The sequence below is a fragment of the Pogona vitticeps genome, chromosome 1 (genome assembly GCF_051106095.1).
Source record: "Pogona vitticeps strain Pit_001003342236 chromosome 1, PviZW2.1, whole genome shotgun sequence".
NCBI classification, from domain to species: domain Eukaryota; kingdom Metazoa; phylum Chordata; class Lepidosauria; order Squamata; family Agamidae; genus Pogona; species Pogona vitticeps.
In genome coordinates, this window is record NC_135783.1 from 244,055,477 (window position 1) to 244,078,117 (window position 22,641).

Sequence of the window (22,641 nt, forward strand, 5' to 3'; positions counted from 1 at the left end):
ATGAGGTAGTGAAGGAGGTCAGATAGGGCGACAGGTGAGGGTGAGAAACCCTTAGAAGAAGCATACTTGCAGAAGTTGTTCCATTTATATGTACTGTATATAAGAGGGTGGTAGAGGGCTTCCTTGCCAGTCGCAAGACATCTTGGATTAAGGGAGAATCTTCCACGCTGCCAAGTGAAGGGATTGCACATCCGGGTGGTGAAGGTTGCCTCCGTGCTGAGTGAGGAGGTGAGAGATTTGAGGAAGTTCGAAGTGGTCGGAGGACATCGCTCTGAGGGTGGTGAACCACGCCTGGCGTGGCCAGAAGGGTGCAACAAGAATGGCGTTAGCTGCCATTTGACGGATGCGAACTATCATCCTGAGAGCAAGAGGAATTGTGGGAAAAAGATAAAGAAGGGTGTCCTCCCACGGTACCATGAGGGCATCTCCGAGGCCTGCCCTGGAGCAGTATCTGGCACATTTTCTGTTGATCCTTGTGGCAAACATGTCGATCTGTGGTGTGCCCCACCTTTGACAAATTTGACGAAAAATTGATGCATCGAGTTCCCACTCGTGAGTTTGTGTGGATAGGCGACTGAGGGCATCTGCCAACTGGTTGTCGGCCGTAGGTATGTGAACTGCCACCAGGAAGATGTGATTGTAACAGTACTCCCAAAGCAGAACTGCAAGATATAGAAGTGTGAGGGACCGGGTTCTGCCCTGTTTGTTTATGTAGTGCATCGTGGTTGTATTGTCCGTGACTACTTGGACGGCACATCCCTGGAGAAGGGGAAGGAACGTCCGAAATGCTTTTATTACTGCCCACATTTCCCAGTGGTTGATGTGAAGCCGTTGTTCTTTGGGCGACCAGAGGGCATGAATGCTGTGTGCTTGGCAGTGCGCTCCCCAGCCGGTAGGGCTGGCGTCTGTCGTCACTTGCACCGTGAGCTGAAGTGGACAGAAGGGACGACCGAAGAGGAGGTGGGGGGCAAAGGTCCACCACTGAAGTTGCTGCCAAAGGACATCGAAGAGGCACAAGAACCAGGCCTGGAGGGACCTCATTTTCAAGCATGCATGCTGAAGTGCTGCAGTGGTGGAGGCCATCAAGCCCAGGAGATGTTGCACATGATGAGCGGAGACTGTGCAAAGAGGACGAAAGTGACTGATGGCGCAGCGGATCTTGAGGATACGCTGCGAAGGAAGAGTAATGTGTGCCATGATGGAATTGATGGAGGTACCGATGTAATTTGTGATCTGGGATGGTTGAAGACGGGATTTGGACGCATTTACTTGAAGTCCGAGATTGTGAAGAGTCTTGAGAACAAAGGTAGTGCTGCGGACAGCGGTTTGTGGAGAATCGGCCACCACGAGCCAGTCGTCTATGTAAGGATAAACATTCACGCTGTGCAGGTGGAGAAAAGCCGCAACCAGGGCCATGCACTTTGTAAACATGCGGGGTGCGGTGGACAACCCGAAGGGGTGGGCGCAAAACTGATAAGTAGTGTCGAGAAAATAAAAACGCAGATATTTTCGATGTTGAGGATGAATAGAAACATGAAAATAGCCGTCCTGGAGGTCTATAACGGTAAACCAGTCTCCTCGACGCAACAGGTGTAGTATGCTTTCGATTGTGACCATGCGAAACCTCCTTGTGAGGAAGTAAGAGTTTAGTGTGCGTAGATCCAGTATTGGTCGTATACTGCCGTCCTTTTTGGGAACTGCGAAATACCTGGAGTAGAACCCGTTGGCAGCTTGGTCATGGGGGACTACTTGAACAACATGTTTTTGGAGGAGATTGCGAATTTCCAATTGGAGGTCGGGATCGAATGTTGTGGGCTTTATGTGGCCTAGCGGGGGTAGTTCCGTGAACTCCAGACGATAACCGGACTGGATAATGTCCAGAACCCACTTGTCTGTTGGATGTTCAACCAGTTCTGAAGGAACAGTACCAGACGGGTGGGGAAGGGGGGTTGGTGTGGGGATAGGGGGTGTAGTCAAAGATAATGTTGTGATTTCTTGGCAGGTGGACGGTAGGTTTGACATTTCTGCCTGTGAGCTGAGGAGCGGAAGGAAGTAGAAGCTATCGCAGCAGAAGGGAACCTGCTTTGTGGCTGTTGCTTGAAAGACCGGTAAGTTTGAGATGTGGAAGGTGAGTATTGCTGGGTACTGTAAGGTTTGCGCCATTGGTAGGGTTGAAACCGTGGCTGTTGGTGTATAGTATAGGATTTTGCAGTCTTTTTCATCTTGTGGAAGCTCTCCATGGATTCATCCGTCTTGTCATTGAACACCCCAGTGGCGTAGAAGGGGAGGGCTTCAATACGATTTTTGGCGTCCTCGTTGATGCCAGAGGAGCGAAGCCAAGCATGGCGACGTAGAATGATGGAAGATGTCATAGTCTTGGATGCAATGTCGGCCAAGTGACGGGAGGCCAACAGCTGATGCTTTGCCACATTAGTTGCCTTTTCAAAGGTGTTGAGGAGAAGGGGTCTAGTGTCCTCTGGAGCCTGTTGGAGGGCAGATAAAACTCTCTCCCAGAGCTGATGTTGGTAAGCAGCCATGGCTGCCTGATAGTTCGCCACTCTAATGAGGAAAGTAGTGAAGGAGTACATCTTTCTGTCCAAAACATCCAGCTTTCTCCCCCTCCCTATTGGTAGGGGTAACCTGGGCTTTGGAAGAGGACTTAGATTGGTTAGACTGGACAATGATGGAATTGGGGACCGGATGCTTAGTTAAGAAAGCAGCATCCTCCCCATGCGTCTTATAATAATTTTCTACCCTCCGGGTGACTTGGGTTGAAGCGGCCGGGGTGGACCAGGACTCTTTAACTGTGGCCAACAAGGACAGGACGAGCACAATGCTCAAGGGAGGTGCTTTGTCTTTATCAACAATCCCAAACGCAAGGTCCTCCGTAGATGGTGGGGACTTCTCAATTTCCAATTTGAGAGCCTTAGCCATGCGAGATATCATTTGCACGTATGATGAGTAGTCCTCAGTGGAGGAGGGAGTATGGATGTCAGAAGTGCCTGGTTCTGATGGGGCACCAGCATTGGATTCATCATCCGATTCCTGCAGAGGTGCAGAAAGGGGGGCTGCTGATTCTGCAGATGAAAATATTTCCTCTGGTAAGGAGGGTGGAGGTGACGAAAGGCAAGGTCTTTTCCCATGTAGTGTAGAGGATTCGCCATGTCGCGAAGATGTTTGAATAGGGGCAGATGTGTGTCCCTCTGCACTAGGTTGTTTAGGCAGCTTTGGCGCATGGCCATGCGTATGCTTGTGCTTGTGGTGTTTGGATGGCTGAGAATGGGCAGGCGGATCAGACAGGGGCTTCCCTCGACCCCATGGTGGGGGAGAAATAGATGAAGAAGAGGAAGAAGGGTATATATAGCGCACTCTCTTGTGGGAACGATAGGCATCGTCATCTGAGGGGGAGTTAGAATCTGTGTCTCTCCCTCGGCATCGACGAGGGCAGTCAAGGTCAATAACATAGGACCCCCCTCAGTAGTTCCTGTCCCAGCATCGGGAAGCTCGGGGTAGAATCACAATCTCCCTGCGCAGGCGGTGGGGTCGAGAGGGGGAGGAGTGTTTTGTCTTCGCCGGCTTCTTAGGTGGCAAAGCAGGACTCGGCGAGCGAGAGTGGGAATGCATCGAGGACGCCCGCCTGGCAGAAGCAGGGCTATGAGGGGCAGAACCAGCGCTAGATATTGGCACCTCATCTAGCGGGTCAGGGCTAGGCAAACAGCTTCGTATTCCTGCCACCATGGAAGTTTGCCAAGGTGGTAAAGAGCCCAAAGCATTGAGAGAAGTGCCCTGCGATTCCACGCCCTCTTCCAAGATCAGGGAAGGGGGTGAAGTGGGGATGGATGTGACTGGGCAAAGGCGATCTCCCCCCTTAGTCGCCTTATCTTTCCTTGTCCTCATGGGCGGCTTGTCTTTCTTTCTTTTAGAGGACTCTGCAGCCGAGGATTTCACCGCCCTGGAAGATGACTTAGGGGTGGGAGTGTCCCTAGACGTGCCGGGAGCGGAGGTTTCTAACACATCGACCGGTGGTAAGGCTGCTCTCGAAGTCGATGACGACGGGTTTTTTTGTCAATCTCCAGGACTTGGAGGGAGGCTGGGCAGGGAGGGACTTGGTTAATTCATCAGCTCGAGAAGCTACAGAGTGAGGTGGGGACGTCTCCATAGCACTAGGCTGAGTGGCGGAAAGGGTAGCGTCCCAAAGAAAAAGCCTTAAACTTTGCTGGCGCGCTCTAAGTGTCACTCTCGTAAATTTCTTGCAGACCTTGCAAGATTGGGGCAAATGCCCCTTCCCCAGACAAAACAAACACAGCTCGTGGTCATCTGAAAAGGGTAGTTTGTGACTACGGGAGGTGCACTTTCTAAAGGGGCCTGAGGGGGACATAAATCGAACCACGGGGGTGGGGGGGAGAACTCACAGTGCCAGTCCAAATCAGTGAGCCAAAGAGGAAAGTAAACAGTCCGAAGTCTAACAGCCTGAGGTCCAAAACAGTAGCAAGGGCAAAGCGAAAACGTGCCCGATAGGGAAACTGAGGTCAGCCAAAAAAGCAGAAAAGTAAAAGCGTAGTCCAGCGACGATCTGGGTCCAAGGGGCAACAGAGAAGTAGAGTAGTCAAAACAAGCCAAAGAACGACGATAAACAGCAAGAGCTCTAGCAGGTAGTTCCAATCACAAAGGCGGTAAAATGGAACTGAGGATTCGGGTGGGCGGAGCATGCACTGTAGGGGCAACTCTTAATTATTCTGTTTTTTCCTAAGCTCTAGAATGTTCCGGAGAGTGCGACGCAGGCGCGGACTTCACCCTTTCATGTGCATTCACAGAGGCCACGACAAAGAACAAAGGCTTCTGCTAAGTATTACTGACATTTGAAGATATAGGTCCAAATTCACAGGCTATAACCACTCTTATCAATTCCTTCCTTATTCCCTTGTACCCACACCCCAACCCTTACCCTTATTGAAAATGAATAAAAACCCTTAAGGAAAGAACAAGATCTGTTGAACTGTCCCTGAACTTGGTTTCTCAGTGTCCTACTGGATTACAAAGGGCTTTAAGAGTTCCTGCATGAAGATTATGTGATCTGTAATCAATTCTACCAGGTTACCCTTAAACAAGTGGTCAGTTGTCATTGCAATCATTGCAATTAACTGCACAAACATCTCATTCTCCTTCCTGGGCTTCTGCAGCAATACCTAGCTTTTCTTTTGGCCACATGGCTTTAAGGGATTACTGACTAAATATAGATAAAATATTTTATTATAAATGGAGACTAATAGCCAATATAATGGTCAATCTTGGATGAAGATTGTTCGAGTTGCTATCAAAGGACAGAGGCCTTGGTTAACTTTTCCCCTTCTTGGACAGGTGGTGCCAGCTGGCAATTCCAGAAGAAACTCATCTTTTAGATCCATTACAATTTTGTTTCAGCCCTGGTATGGGGACAGACATTATATTAGTCATCCTGTAGTATTACTTTTAAGAGAGGAGAACCATGTGAGACCATGTTGATTTCCTCAGAACCTTCAGCTATTCTTGGTATCTTTGACCATGACATTCTTCTGGGGCATTAGCTAGGATGCATTTTGGCTGGATTGTTTTGCAATAGTTCTGTTGCTGTTTCTATGATTGATTCCAGAAGGTGGTACTAGGAAATTACTGTTCACCTGGGCATTTCTGCTCTGTGGTCTTGCATGGTTCATTCTGACTCTAATGATGTTCAATATCTGCTAGAAACCACTACATGAGGTCACCAAGGAAGTGTCAGCAATATGTAGATAATATCCAGCACTTTTTCTCTTTATTATTGAACCCAGCAGAAATAATGGTTCGGCAACACCAGTACCTGGGTGCAGAAATGGATTGGTTGCGGTCTCCAAAAGGACAGATTCTGCAATTCTGAGATTGCTTCTTAATTCAGAATTCTCAGCGGAGGTGTAAGAGCCCTCTCTGGCTGAGATCAAGATTTATTGTCTTAGTTTAATATTTCAGCTGCAACCCTATCTGTACAGACAACTGCTGGTCCATGCTCTCCAGTAAACTTCCACTTGGATTACTACAATGTGCTGCTGATATGGCCGCTCTGGGGACAGGGGGAGATGTCTGGAAACTTAGTTAGTCCAGAATATGGCTATTAAATGGGATGGTTTTCTCATCAGTGTTGGCTTCTAAGTCCCATTCTGAGACCAAATCAAAGTCCGAGACATGACCTTTCAAGTTCTCGGACCAGTTTAACTGAAAGATTACTTATTTCTATATGCAACTACCCAGAAATCAATATAATCTTCAAAGGCCCCTTTTTGGGGTGCCCCTGTCTAGTAAGATGCAGCAGAGCTACTAAGAACTGAGCATTTCTGGTGGTAGCAGGATAGGATTAGAAAGTTCTTACCAATAAGTCTTGCTTGACACCTACTTTATGGCCATTGTGCCGCCTTTTTAGGCTTTTAGAGACCAAGTAAAATAAACAAACTCAAGAGTGGAAATGTTGAGAATCACTTAAAGTATTCGCGAAGGCTTTCACGGCCGGGATCTAATGGTTGTTGTGGGTTTTTCAGGCTCTTTGGCCATGTTCTCAAAGTTGTTCTTCCTAATGTTTCACCAGTCTCTGTGGCCAGCAACTTCAGAGGACAGCACTCTGTGCTCTGGTGCAATTTGTTTGGGAGTTGAGTATTTATGGCTGTGAGATCAGCTTTTGTCCTTTTCAGGAGATAGTGATTATGGTGATCACTGTGTCTTTGTTGTGGGTGTATTGGTATGATGGGAGGAGAGATTATCTGTCACTGTGATTGATGGGTGTCAGCTGGTATATTGTGTGTAGTAATCACCAGTCCTTGTGGCTGGGTAGAGTTCATTGACCTTTTGCATGCTGTGTTTTTCAGTGCTGGGAGCCAAGTTTTGCTGAGTTTCAAACTTTCTTCTTTCTTGTTGAAGTTCTGCTGATGTTTGTGGACTTCAATGGCTTTCCTGTGCAGTCTAATGTAGTGATTGCTGGTGTTCTCCAGTATTTCAGTATTTTGAAATAGAATTTCATGTCCAACTTGTTTTAGGGCATGTTCAGCTACTGCCGTTTTTTTTGCTGTTGTTTTAGTCTGCAGTGTCTCTCATGTTCTTTGATTCTGGTGTGGATACTTCATTTTGTGGTTCCAATATATACCTGGCCACAATTGCAAGGTATCCACTATACTCCTGCAGTGGTGAGGGGGTCCCTTCTGACTGTAACATTTGTTGTATTTTTGTGGTGGGCTTGAATACTGTTTGTAGGCTGTGTTTTTCAAAAGTTTCCCCATGCGGTCCGTGACCCCTTTGATGTATAGCAGAAATGCCTTATTTGTGGGTGGCTGTTTTTCTTCTTCAGTTTGGTGTTGTTTTCTTGGTTTGATGGCTCTTGTGATTTCATTTTTGGAGTAGCCATTTGCCTGTAGGGCCCAATTCAGATGGTTGAGTTCAGTGCTGAGAAACTGAGCTTCACTTAAAGCATCTTCTCCACTTTACACATCAACAATTTCCAGGGATCTTAAGTTAGAAAGCATTATAACTAAGCAAGTTAACAATTAGGTTCAATTTGTAGTAGTTAAAATGTAGTGTTCAATATCAGGACTGAAGAGAGTTTTTCACTAAAAATTATGATTCAATGCAGAAATAATAAAGGAAAGTTCTCAGCTTTCATCCAAAAGTCAAATAGATAGTTCCAGTCCTTTTCTGCCCTTGCTGTTACAGCAGGAATAAAATAAGATGTTGTTGGACTGCAACTCCTATCAGCTCTAGCCAACACAGCTAATGGGGATGGGAGTTGTACTCTGACAATATCTGAAGGACCATATACTTTCCACCATTTAAGCAAGGAAACATGTAGACTCACCAATGGAACTGTCTGGGTGGGTTTCCTACTTAAGTCTAGTTGCTCCTTTTTCAAAGGATACCAAAGGCCTTTCTTTGCCCTAAGCACAAATTCATATTTATTGTGTCTAATCATACTCAGTTTTACATAAAGCTCTGCCATGCTGGCAGTAACAAAGCTCAGCAGGGAAGTATAAGCCATTTCTCTTACCTACTCCTGCCCCTATCCACTCAAGTTTGCTAAAAGGCTTTATCTGCTTTAATCTCAGAACACTGAGAAATACTTTTCTCACCTTTAAACTGAAACACAGTGTTGCAAATCAAGTTATTGTTTTCTATAAAACTGCAAACTTAAGTTACACACCCTTGTCCTTCATTTCCAAAAGAAAACTGAGAGATAAAAGACAAAGCAGACAACTATCACCTAACATAATACCTTAGTATCTAAATCAGGCCTGTACCTTGTGATCCATCATACCAAATGCAGCCTACCAGGTGCTATCAACAGCCAGCAAAGACAGTAAAATTCTTGTTTTTCCTGCCTGCCTGGGACTACAAAAAAGCAATTAGTGAGCTATAATCCAAGGCTGGTGACCTGTTTTTTGCTTGATAAGCCACAAGTTGTGCAGGTGTCCTCTAATGCAACACAGCTCTTAGGCTGATTTTAGAAAAGCAAAGGAAGAGCTGAATAAAAGGCCTTCCACTAGACAGTGCTATTGGCTCAAAGAAGGGAGAAAGTTTAAAAATCAGTATACAAAGAAATATCTCCAAGAGCGAATGCAATGTGTACCTGCCAGAGCTTTGATGCGGGATCTCTCGAAGAGCCTGGCAGAACTGTTGTCATTGTCCAGCTCATCATCAGAGGCATCCCAGCGAGCATTGATCCGGCTGTACTGCTGCTGAATCTCCAAATGGTCAAAATCAGTAGCTGATGTCATGTTCTGGGAGTTTTGCTGCTGTTCTTGCTTTAGATGACATATAAAGGACCCTGAAGGGAAGTAAACCAAAGTATTATCTCTTCTATAAAAGCAGGTCTACTAACAAAGTGTGTGTACATGCACATAGACATGACCAAGAGCAAGTAATCCTAAAACAATACAAAGATTCCGCCAGCCACAACTGTCATTCATATGTTTTTCTAATTCCTGGCTCTTGCATGTTATGAAATACTGCAGCAGTCAGCACCAGGTGGTGAATGCATCAAAATTAACTGTGCCCAGTAGGTGGGGATATAACTTACAGGAAGATTACCGTACATTTCCCTTAGCAAAGTTTGCCTTTCTTTGGAGCTTTCAGGCAGCTGAGAAGTAATGTAAGGTGAGTCTCAGAGGTAAGAAGCATAAAATATGCTATCCAGAAATGAAATTAAACTATGTGGTGAAACTAACCAAAGACCAGGAGGGTTAACTGAATTTTCAATCATGCTACTAAAGTGAGCACAGATAAACAAATCAAGATGCAAAGTCCTATTCTGACCATAGTTGCAAGAATGATGAGATTCTCCCTACCATCACCAGAAATATTCAATCTCTGGCATAGAATTTAAGTTACTTTTCGGTAGACTTCATTATAAACATGCATAGCATTATGGAACACTTTTGTTGCATTAAAAGATGCAGAGACCCCTGACACAGGGCAGCAGACACTGTCATTGTCAAAAGAAGAAAGATAATAAGCACAATGAAGAAGAGTGAAAGAAGCCAAAGGAAGTGTGCAATACTGGGATCTTCCCTGCTCCTGAACATTCATGCTTTCTCTCTTTTTTGAGGAGGTGTCAAGTCATGTATGAATCATGACAACCATTGACTTTTCAATAAAGCAGCAAGTTAGAATTAACTAACAGAGTGGCTGATATCCAGTAGTAAGTCACAATAAGAATAAGCACATTAAATTACTAGAATTTACAGAAGATTCACCAAATCCTCATTAATTCAATCAACCTACTCTAGTTTCACATGTACAGCTTCACAGCAGATCACTTCACACTCTTCCTGTAGTTGTACCCTAAAACACATTACACATAAAAAGATGTTTGACAATGAGCAATAGTTACGGACTTCTAGACTCCCTCCTTTTTTCAGGGACTGGATCACTATCTACTTCTAGGATGCTGGCATTACACTCAAACAGAGGCACTATCTGAAAGGTACATGCAAAAAATACCTGCTTTAAAACTCTGACCAGCTGAGATGGGCAAAATGTTCCTGATTATATATTTCCAATTGAACTGAAAAGTTCTGAGGGAATAGACATCCACGATACATAAATCCTCGTCATAGCAGCTCATATTATAGGGATAACAAGGGCACACATGGAACAGATCTAGGGATTCTGATATCCTGTAACAGCGGAGCTGCAACTGAGCTATCCTTGCAGTACAATACACAATACCTTTCTAAGTATAGGATGGCTTTGCTCAGTGGAACTTGGAATGATTGATACCATGAACAATACTGGATCAGAGTAGCAGGTAGCAGTGGAAATAAAGACAAGCTCTATTTGCTACACAAGAAGCAGGCATAACCATGAGAGAAAATTCAAAATCAACATTAAGGTAATATCCTAACTAGGTCATCTAAAATAGTCTGACGTCTGTGTATTAGGTAAGATGAAAAAAGTTGGGACGGGGGTCCAGAAAGGAAGAAGAAGAAAAGAAAACCTGACAATTTTGAAGTTGTCTGCATGATGTCTTGAGATGTAATGGGGGGGGGGAGATCTGAAGACATTCAAATGAAGCTCTATTAGATGATGTACATAACAGTTATCAGATTTCACTTGGAGCAGACCTCACACATATTAAAGGTAAAGGTAAATGTTCCCCTTGACAATTTTTTTGTCCAGTTGTGTTCGACTCTAGGGGGTGGTGCTCATCCCCATTTCCAAGCCATAGAGCCAGCGTTTTGTCCAAAGACAATCTTCCATGGTCAAATGGCCAGTGCGACTTAGTCACAGAACGCTGTTACCTTCCCACCGAGCTGGTCCCTATTAATCTACTTGCATTTACATGCTTTCGAACCGCTAGGTTGGCGGGAGCTGGGACAAGTGACGGGCGCTCACTCCGTCACGTGGATTCGATCTTATGACTGCTGGTCTTCTGACCCTGCAGCACAGGCTTCTGCGGTTTAGCCCGCAGCGCCACCACGTCCCTTCACACATATTAGGGGTACAGAAAACAGTAGTGTTCCATTTTTTAAAAAAATATTCCATCTCCCAGTCTAGGTCTGTCCCATCATTTGCTGGATATCTGGGTAGCATACAAACAAATGAGGAAACTTAATCTCACAGGAAAGCCAAAGAAGACTTTTTCCTGCTCAGTTTGGAATGTGTATTTTGCTGAAAATGCAGTTGCCCCTGGAGGACTTCTTGGTTATGCTGTCAGCAATCACCAATCAGATGAGCACTTACTAAATTGTTTGAGTCACTAAATCCTTATTAACAGCTTAAACAGACTCTTTGCCATGATTCTGTGTTTAGCTCTCCTGGGCCAATAAGTCTGCTAAGAATCTGATCAATTACATGTTGGTTCCTGTTTTCTGCAAAGGCCCCTGCTAGAAGCAGTATATCTTAAAAAGGTCAGTCCAGGGAATGTGAAGCACTCCTAACTCTCTTTGAAATGAATTAAGAAAATAATACTAACCTTTCACTTTATGCTCAGAATATACTAATTGCAGTGACAATTAGTATTATGCACATCTAACTAACTGGACCAATTAGTCATGGTTAGAAATCAGCCAATCACATTTTTGTTTTATGCCCTTCTTTGCATCAATATACAAATGTGTAATTAATGCCAAGACAACAACAATAATGGCTGGAATCCAGTAGTAGGTTGCAACTAGAGTAGGTCCACTGCAACTTACTACTGGATTTCAGCCATCAAGGAAAAAAACAGTATTTCAGTAGCAAGTAGTTGTACTGTAATAGTAATGCTGGTTTAAAAATCTTTCCAGTAAAGAAGACTCAGATGAAGGAGGAGTAAATTTGAATACAGTAGGAATGAAATTTTGTGGTAGAAAATATCAATAATTTAAAATATTCAGATGATACCATATTAGTGGTAAAAAGCAGAAGTGACTTGAAACAACTCTTAAGTAAAAGAAAAAAATGTGAAAGCACGACTGCAGCTGAATATTAAGACAAAAACCACAACTACAGGAGTACTTTAATGTTGACAATGAAATGTTGTCAATGTTAATTGTCAACTTTAATGTTGACAATTAACATTTTTAAAGACTTTATATAGTTCAATTATCAATCCAAATGGAGACTGGAACCATGATTTCAGAAGAAGACTGAGACTCAGGCAGGCACCTATGAAGAAGTAGAAAAGATCTTCAAGATCCTCAAGTGTGAGGATGTGTCGCTGGAGACCACAGTAAAGAAAATCTATACTGTTGTATTCACTTTTACAATGAATGAAAGTGGAAGTTGTACAGTAAGGAAAGCCAGCAGCAAAAATCTGACTCATGTGAAATGTGGTGTTGGAGAGAGCTTTGCCAATATCTTGGACCACCAGAAAGACAAATAAGCAGGGTGCTACATCAAATCAAGTCTGAACTCTCCCTAAAAGCAAAGAATGACTAAACTAAGGCTATTGTATTTTGGGTCCATCATAAGAACACAAGACTCCATGGAAAACACATTCATATTGATGAGAGCTGAAGCAAACAGAAAATGTATAAGGCCAAATGAGGGATGGACTGATTAAAGGAAGACACAGTCTTGAGACCACAAGAGTTGAGCAAGGCTGTGACAATAGGATTTTCTAGAGATCACTAATTCATAGTGTCACTATAAGCTGGGTGCAACTTGATGACACATAACAAGAAAGAGGATTCAGTGTAGGATTGTAAACCAAACAGTTGGACAAGGATACCAGAACAGCAGGGCAGAGGGGCTTCAGTCTCCCCCCACCCACCCCCACTAAGACTAGGCTGAATTTCCCTTGAAATAATCATGCAGCATTGAACTAAGACTCTGTGTAGGTGAGCCTCTGAAGTCCTCAAGATGGAGGAAAGAGAGAGCCTTTATCAGAAAATTGCCACTTTCAGTTATAGCCATTATGTACGTATTATTTTAAGATGTATTATTTATTTAGTTCATTAAATAAGCAAAGCAAAGCAAAGCAAAGCGTGCTGCTTATATACCGCCCCATAGCGCTTCAAGCACTCTCTGGGCGGTTTACAAGTTAATTATGCAGGCTACACATTGCCCCCCCAGTGAGCTGGGTACTCATTTTACCGACCTCGGAAGGATAGAAGGCTGAGTCAACCTTGAGCCGGCTACCTGGGATTTGAACCCCAGGTCGTGAGCACAGTTTTAGCCGCAGTACAGCAGTTTAACCACTGCGCCACGAAGCAGATGTTTAAAAAAATCATCTTGCAGACAGGTAGAATTAACAGCCTACCTATCAGTTTTAAGCAACCTCAAGGCTTGAGCCACCACCTAAAAACAGTTTTGGGATCTCTGTTGTTACTTTAGGAATGCATCAGGGTAGAAAAGAATAGGTAAGTTTTGAGACTTTCCCCTACATTTTCTTCTTTCTGCTCTCATTCTACTTTCGAAGTCTGATGCTTGCTCCTTGTAGCTCCTTTCTGTTTACATGGCCTACATGAGTGACATGCATGTATTCTCTGGTACTCCCAGGTGAAACAAACAATTGTGAGGAAAGCTTTGTCTTTTCACCAATACTACTCAAGCTTTTTGTATTTAATTTTTAATACTATTATTAGATGCACCAGTGCTACTGTGAATATGCAAAACAATTTGAAGAGAAGACATGCTAATGAAATAGGCTTAGGTTTTCTTCAACTTTTTCAGTTTCTTTCAGCACCATGAGTGGGGAAACCATTAAAGGAACCACCACAAAGTGAGCAAACATATGGAAATTTATATGGATGAAACTGACAGTTTTCTTCCAACTATGTTTGTTTCAGTCAAGGGGACAGAAAGAAAATGAAAGAGATTGTACTAGCACATTGTAAAAGGAGAAATATGTATAACAAATGCACAAATAAAGAAAGAACTGAACAAAAGAGAAGGACATTTTTACAATTACTAAAAAAGATACTTCTGCACAGGAATGAGAAGGTAAAATGGCTTTCCCAAATGCAGTACATTCTATGAAAAAAAATTAAATTTCTCTTTCACAAGTTCATAACAACCACCAGAAAAAGGCTTAAAAGGATTCTAAGTAGATGATGTAATGTGTCTGACAATCACTTCCATACTTCACAGATCTTATAACAAAGGCAAGTTCTCCAAAGCCTATAGAATGGTATACACATCACCACCACCACCATCATTGAGTGCCATCAAGCCAATTCTGACTTATGACAACCCTTTCCAGGGTTTTCCAGGTAGAGAGAAGTGGTTTACCCTTCCCTTCTTCTGAGGGCATCCTGAGACTGTGCAGCTTGCCCAAGGCCACACAGGCTGGCTCTTCTCCCTGGAGGCACAATGGGGAAGCAAACTCCCAACCTTCTCACAGCCAAATACCTAATCCACATAGCTACCCAACCAGCTATACATATTATAATACAGAAATTTAATGAATTCCTTGAGAAAAGACAGAAAGGGGGAAGTTAGATAGGGGTTGGATCTATGATAGTCTGTGCCTACTGTTCCATGGATTATTCCTATATTAAGTCCAGTACATACCGAGTTACTTCCTTTTAACTAGAACCCCTCTGAACATTCAGTGTGACTGAAATGAGAACTATTTGCTAATCAGAAACTTAAAACAGCTCAGCAGCTCAATGGCAGTTGGTGGCAATGACAGGTATGCACATACAAATGGGTGTGCCAAAGGAAGATGTGAGCTGATTCCTGATGTCACAGAGGCATTCATGCTAGACGTAAAGTATTGTCTCAAGTAATACAGGATTTTTGGGGATTCCCCACTTAACTTTCAAATGGAAACATTTATCAAAGTGTATGCCACAAAACTATTTTAAAGAATAAAACACAGCATTTACTATGACAATTTTTTCTATACCACAAAGTAGTCTGGTAAGAGATTGTGAACACTAAACAGATGTATGAGCATAGAATATTGTCCAGACTAATGTAATTCTAGTGGTTAAATGTAAGCTGCCATCTTCTCTGTACTGGTGAGATATTCCCTCTTTGTGAAAAATAATCACTTTTCTATGCCATGATCCCTAAAGTGGAGATTTTCTATTTCACTGAGTGAACCAGGTAAAAAACTCCCTCTTTTGAGATTTATTCGGTATTTATAACAAATACTGTATTCTATACTATACAGTACATAATCCTCTGTAACAGCCACATCCATGACCTATGCTTGTTCACACTTTTTCTTCGTCTCATTTTCATTTGCTCCAACCTGTATTTTTTTTCCTTCCTGTGCACAAATCTACAAGTTATTTGAAGTCATTTGCCTGGGCACAAAATTGTCGAATAAAAAGCACACTACCTTCTCCAACTGCCGTGTCAAACACTATTCTAATAATACCTTTCCAGCTCCAACATTCCCGTTCATCAGAGGATACCGAAGTGTTCAAGATATTTCTGGGTACTGTCACTGCTTTCCTGATTACTGAAACTGGAGCTTACCATTAGCTCCGAACAGGAAATGAGCAAGGTTGGAATGCAGGCCAAAACAGACACTTGCCTAGTATGAGAGGAGAAAGGGGGCTACTCTATAGCTTTCCTCCAGAGTAGTATGAGAACTGGATTCAGAGCTCAGATTAAAGGAAATATGTCAATAATGCTAGCGAATGCTGAAGCTTCTTGGTAGTTAGTACCCTTGGGGAATTTTTAGCCATGTTGTTATCCTTAAAACCTTGCAAGGTATGCCTGTTTTGTTTTTGTTTTCAGATACCTTGCATATTTTTCTGTTCAAACATTTGTTTGCAAACATTTGTCTGGCACCTGCTAGTTGGATGGCCAAATCAGTGCTGCTGAATTTATACTGAAGACTGGAATAACAGATTTTCCTTCAGTTCAGGACAGGGAGGATGTATTCAAACTGTGGAAAGTATTCTTCAACAGCAGACTCACCACTTGAATTATACACACATTTATCCACACTGTAAAAGGGGTTAGTTAATGTAATGTTTACCATTGTTTCTTTCAAATATAAAACTACAATAAATATATTGTTCCCCTTCTGTGCTCCACTTTCAGTCTTCCAATATTTATTCTCCGCTACTGCCATTAACAGGCATTTTCCAGAATCTGGATTGGTGTCCTCAGGTGTTAACCCTTTCTCCTTTATCTAAGTAGCTGGTCATCATTCACTTACATCCCTTTATTTCTGTAACCTTGGGAGTGAGTGACTATCATGGACATTTGTTGGAGAGTACGACTAGCAAATCCAGATAGAGTGGGATTCATTTAAAAGATATGTTAATGCTTTCTATAAAGATAACTTTGTATGGCATGTATGGTATACATGTTAGAAGATGTATACAGTAACACTAGACCTCTCAGGCATCTCTCTGTTCCATTACTACCTATGGTCCACCACATTTTTCAAACTATACCAAAATCACTGCAAAACCTGTTTAACAGAGATGGAAGTAGAATGAGAACATGGATTCCTGTTACAAAGACACTAAACTCTAAAAAACCTATAAAGCGAAACAAGAAGATTATGAGTTTAAGTATGCTAGATGCCTGGCAAATAAGTTCTCTCTAAACTGTTTGAGCCACACTCATCTTGAGACATAACTCCTTACGTTTGAAAAGTTGAACTATCTAGGCTTTTAATGCATGCTCTGGACTTTCATCTAACCCCACCCAGCTATCTCCATGTGCTGGCAGTGATAGGAATATTTCTTGACTAACTGTTTGCATGAGGAAGGACAATGTGCATCGAGATGCTTCCTGCACTGTATGGTTTGCATTCATTTTATTTAGGCAGACAGTTACAAAAAATGTTTCAAGGAAATTGACACATATACGGTACATCTTCATTCTAGATCCAATGACTCTTGCCTCTATTTGCCCTTACAGCACTAGAATCATAAACACTCAAAGGAACTTTAAAAAAAATCTTTAACAAAATCAGGTTGAAAAGGAAAAATGTATGGACGGGGAGGGGAAAAAACTAATAAAAACAAAAACAACAACTAAAGGAACCACAACTAAAAACATTGCTGTTCCGGCAGGCCTTCCCCCCCCCCAGCCAATTTCTGATTCCTCTCTTTTTTCCCTCCTTACGTTCGATCTAATTGTTGAATATGTTTTTATATAAGTTGCATTACCTATTGTTTTATCCCTGTTGTAAGCCGCCTAGAGTAGTCTGTTGATCAGATAGGCAGGATATAAATAAATAAATAAATAAATAAATAAATAAATAAATAAATAAATAAATAAATAAATAAATAAATAATAGTGGATGTGTATAGAAGGGAGCCATTCCCGCCTTCAGTTTGCTACAAGTGAAGCACCAGAGTATAAAATCATAAGACAATCCTCAATTTTTTTTTGTAGTTTTATGCCTCTGAACTTAGCAATGCTTTCTGTTCTCACAGTTGTTCCACTTAGATCATGAAGAGTTTAACAGCTCTAAAAATTATGTACACACTTTCTAGTTTTCCAATCTGAATTTGTGAATGACCATTGTGTAGTTTGCCACTGGGTTCTCACATTTCATGGCTTCACTTAAGAAAACTCAAACCACGTGGTCTCAGGTGCAGGTGCAGGAAACAGCTGCTCTACAGAAAAGCAAACATATTCTTGTTTGAACATGTTCAGTTTTTTTGGATAGCACATATGCCATGTGTTGACTGGACATAAGATGTGCTTCCACTGGAATGTTACTACATTATGACTGACATGAAGGATTTGTGCAATGCAGCTGTCTCGCCCCTATTATGAGACAGGCACACTGTAATGCAAACAGGCACAGGCACTGCTACTACAGATTTTTTTACTACCTACATTATTTCACTTTTTGCCCATGTCCTTTACAGGCACTTTGTCTTTCATTTCATCACTTCTGAATTAGGAAATCAGAAGCAAATTAAGCAGCAGAAATCCTGCCAGGAATCTGACTTAAAAAGAAAGTTCTGCTAACAAAATTTGAAAATAGCATAATTGCAGACAATTACTGTATTTCTATTATTTAAGACAGAAAAACTCCATCTACAAGTACCTAATATACTTTGCTTTGTTCTTTTCAAATAAGACAGGGTTTTAAATAGAGAGTGGCATGCCGTAAGTATTGAAGTGTGCTGCCTGAAGCAAAGTATTTACAAGGTGTATGTAGACCTGATACAGTTATTATCACCCTCACTGAACAGGACTATAATAGGAATGATTGGGAAAACTACAATTCAAACACACTCATAAATAAACTATCCAAAAAAAGCTGCTTACCAGAGATCTGTTCAGCCCAGGATTAGCGGAAGATGTGTGTGAGTTGCAAGGAATCCCCAGCTCCATATGCTAGAGTTAAAGTAGTAACAATGAATGGCAACTGCCAAGTCTCCCTCTCCTTGTCTCAGCACTCTGGCATGATAGAGGGTGGGGGAAACACACGCATGCCAGTGCAGGTCATTTGAAAGATATAGATAGTAAGCGTATGCACATATATCTAAAACTGTCTGGAAGCAGCTGTCATTTCAAAACAGCTCTAAGAGTATCAAGTTCTCTCCTGCAGTCCCAGTGTGTATCTTTAGCATAAAGCATGGAAAGCAACTGGGAATCACTATTAATTTCCACATTATCTCTTAGTGTGTGAAGTCATGTACAATTGCTACCCTATGTATCGTGACAACAACCCAGTGAGGTAGGTTAGACCACAACATGGTAACTTGTCCACAGCCACTTTCGAGATTCAATAGTAATTTTCATTTTGACCTCCTCTGCCAAAATTCAAAGTTTTCATGTACTGCATCAAGTTTGAGTTAGAAAGTCTACATCATAGTTGCTAGCAACAAATGAGACATTGCTAATAAAACTGCAATATGATGGCCTCCCTTTCTGCATATGTAAAATTAAATATGTAAAAAGACTCTAATTGTAATACAAAACTCAGAGATTGGGAAAAGAAAATTTCATTGAAGTACAGAGGCATCTCAGGAAGGTTAAGGCAACATTTTAAATTGGTTTGTTCTGAGAACTGGTCTTCTCTTAATCTGTTTCACTACAGAGAAGAGAATTCTGCAGGGCATTTCTTATGGTAACTTATTCTGTGTTTTGTTTACAGATCCTGCCAAAAGTTCCTGCATTCAGTGGCTACTGTTTCCCTAGAGAACATTTAGCTAATACTATGTGAAAATGCTTCAAGGCCATCTTTGCAACAAATTTTGCTAAAGAAAATCAGCACTTCATCACCAGACTCAGGTGTCTGGAAAAAACAGATGCCAGCACAATACTTTCCTTGTTACATGTGTCATAATAACAGCACACAGGTCTTAACAGCACATTATTGTAAACTGCACTCTGTGCCAAAGTAACGGGTCATTCAAATCAGGCACGAGGTACCAAATGTGGGCAGAAGAGTTCTTCTTTTCATCCTCTCATTGTACTCTCCTGTGTTGCCATTCTGTCTAACAGATTACAGTCTGAATACTTTATACAGTATTACCTTATATGAATAAATCCCTACAGCTCACCAAGGTCCTAGCTAAGAGGAGCAAGGGAAATGCCTATTCCAAAAAGTATGAAGGGTGCAATCTTATAGCTAACCACTATGAAAAAAATGTGGAGCCTGCACAAAAACAAACTCATTTGTAGAAGACAATGGTTCCCAGCCTTGGTTAATCCAGGTTTTCTTGGACTGCAATTCCCAGAAACCTTCACCACTAGCTGTGCTGGCTGGGATTTCTAGTCCAAGAACACCTAAGTTACCCAATGGGAATCATAGGAGATCAAGCAGTGTATATCACACCAATGGATCACACCAGTTATGGTAACCTTCAGATGATTCCCTTAGTGATAATATGTTAATAGTTTATTTCCATGCCGAGTATAATCCAGAATGTTATAAACTGGACAGTACTTTAAGATGCAACCACATTCATTGTTTCAGATCAGGCTCTTGTAATCAGAAGATAAGCCAAGATTCTCAGTCACTTTGCCAAGTGATGCACATGGACTTTCCTCTCAGGCTGCTTGGGAGGAGCTACATTCCATACATAAGACCTAGTACGGAAAATAGAAGATTTCTTTTCCAGTCACAATCCTATTTCCTTTTCTTAATGCACCAATACTAACAAGCTAATCCTGTTTATGTCAATTATACATGCATTGATATCAATGTGCAAGATTACATTATGTAATCACAGTAACAAAAGGATAACACTAGACATGTGCAAACATCTTCTATTTGTTATTTCTCTTTTGAAATATGTTCAGTAAAACTTGTGAAATGCATCAGCCTCATCAGATTTATTCTACTTTCATTAACAACAACAGACATTACTTTGCTAAATACAGCAAAGTTCACAGTGGTCTTGCTATCTCTTAATGAAGAATAATTGAAACAAATTAATAAAAGAATGCTGTTTAATCCGCAGGAAGGCTGATGTCCATTTTTAAAACTGCAAAAGTATGTTAAATATTAAGAGTACATAGGTAGCGGTATTTGCATATACACAGAGACACAATCTTTAGAACACAGTTTTAAAAAGCAAGTAACTTTTCTTCTGCCACACTTCAAATTTAGAAGGACCAAACTGTATGTTATTAAAATCCTTTTAAAATGACATAAAAGTAATTTCACATACATTTTAATATCACAATTCAAATTCCAACATATTCCAATGTATCTCAGGGTATTAAAACATCCCAGAATATTTTTTTCGTTTGTGTGTGTAGTGTCTAAAGAAGGCAGCAAGGCTAAGGAAGAGCCATAACTAGGGGAGGGGAATCAGGGCTTTGACGCAGGACACCAAATTTAGAGGGCAAGCCCCTTCCCTGGTCACTTGCAGCAAAGGTGTCCCAAATAAGCCTTCCATGATTGGCCTAGCCCTCCTGGTGATTTATTTATTTATTTAATTTGTGGATGCTCCACCACAGGAAACAACAGAGTCAGAGCAGTCCTCTGGGATAACCACAGTTTTCTGCTGGAGACACAGCCAATAGACCAGTCCGTGAGGGAGGAGTGAAGAAAAGGTGATTACTATACTGAGGTTTGCTGAGGCAGCAGAGGGCATGTCTACCCAAAGTTCAGTAGATTAAGTCTGTGGCCTAGAGGAGATGGTGGCAGCAGCAGAGGCATTCAGATGAATAGATGATCTACCTGGGTTGTGAGTAGACCTGGCCTCCTCCATTGGAGGGCAGCTCTACTGGCACCATGGAAGACTAATTCTTTGGGTTGAAATTAATAAACATGGCACATGAAACAAATATTCATATATATTTATATGTATTAAACACATTTTTGATTTTTTAAAAAATAGCTCTCTCCTGAAAAATGCTGATCCCCTGTGGAGGAGGAGAGACACTGGTAAGATGTTCAGTGCTGTAATTCTATTATTTTCACATCACGAATTTGAAGTTGATTTGAGCAAAGCATGCTGCTTATATACGGCCCCATAGCACTTAGAGGACTCTCTAGGTGGTTTACAAGTTAATTATGCAGGCTACACACTGCCTCCCAGTGAGCTGGGTACTCATTTTACCAACCTCAGAAGGACAGAAGGCTGAGTCAACCTTGAGCCGGCTACCTGGGATTGAACTGCGAGTAGTGAGCACAATTTTGGCTGCAGTGCAACAGTTTAACCACTGTACCATAAGGCTCCTAATATAGAAAATATATATAATTGTGTGCCGTCAAATAAATTCTGACTTATAGCAACCCTTTTCAAGGTTTTCTAGGTAGAGGGTCTAGCTAGAGGGTTTTCTAGGTAGAAGGTCCAGCCACTAGGGATAAAAGGAGAGCTCTAGCAGCATACAAAGTGTGCCCTAGCGAGAACAACTTGCAGGCTCTTCGAGCTGCTCGTAGCCAAGTCCAACAGGCTGCCAGGAGATGTGCCAACAATTATTGGCTTCAGCTCTGCTCTCAGATACTGATAGCAGCGGACACAGGTAACATCAAAGGAAAGTATGACAGTATCAAGCAGGCTTTAGGTCCAATACAGAAGAAATCTACTCCCTTGAAGTCTGCTATAGGTGTGATCATCCAGGATCGAGCACAGCAGATGCTGGGTGCAGGACTACTCAGACCTATATTCCACAGAGAATGTAGTAACCAAAGAAGCATTAAATAAAGTTGAGTGCCTGCCTGTCTTGGAAGAGTTGGACAGTGAACCAACTTTAGCAGAAATAAAAGCGGCCTTGGATTCCCTTGCCTCCAGCAAGGCACCTGGAAAGGATAACATCCCTAGGTGCTGAAGTGCTGTAAAGAGACCATCGCCACTGAACTGTATGAAGTCTTTTGTCTTTGCTGGAGCGAAGGTGGAGTACCACAGGACATGAAGGATGCAAACATAGTCACATTGTACAAGACCAAAGGAGACAGAGGCGACTGCAATAACTACCATGGCATCTCTCTTCTCAGTGTTGTAGGGAAGCTGCTTGCCCGTGTTGTGCTGAAGAGGCTCCAGGTGCATGCAGACAGAGTCTATCCAGAATCACAGTGTGGATTTCGAGCTAATAGATCCACCGCTGACATGGTATTCTCCCTCAGACAGTTGCAGGAAAAATGCAGGGAACAATGACAGCCACTCTTTATAGCCTTCATAGATCTCACAAAGGCCTTTGACTTGGTTAGCAGGGATAGCCTTTTTAAAATACTTCCCAAGATTGGATGTCCACCTTGGCTCCTTAACATCATCAGGTTCTTTTCATGAGGGAATGAAGGGCACTGTAGTTTTTGATGGCTCAACATCAGAT

The 22,641-nt window shown here is 42.1% G+C and overlaps 1 protein-coding gene and 1 long non-coding RNA gene across 6 annotated transcripts in view; one reads left to right on the top strand and one right to left on the bottom strand.

Annotated features, from left to right (window-relative positions):
• SPTB (spectrin beta, erythrocytic) overlaps window positions 1-22,641 on the bottom strand; it is a 148,062-nt gene that overhangs the window by 86,884 nt on the left and 38,537 nt on the right. For 4 of the 5 annotated variants that reach the window (XM_072985362.2, XM_072985359.2, XM_072985364.2 and 1 more), the window contains exon 2: window positions 8,618-8,815. In XM_072985362.2, coding sequence (XP_072841463.2) covers window positions 8,618-8,765 — 148 coding nt within the window. In that variant the 5' untranslated portion in view covers window positions 8,766-8,815. Of the gene's footprint in view, window positions 1-8,617; window positions 8,816-18,177; window positions 18,313-22,641 lie in introns of those variants that run through there. The other variant, XM_072985361.2, reaches the window with a different exon arrangement.
• LOC144586003 (uncharacterized) lies at window positions 3,907-4,985 on the top strand. Its single transcript, XR_013540675.1, has 2 exons — window positions 3,907-4,025; window positions 4,752-4,985. It is a non-coding gene; the product is annotated as an uncharacterized LOC144586003 (long non-coding RNA).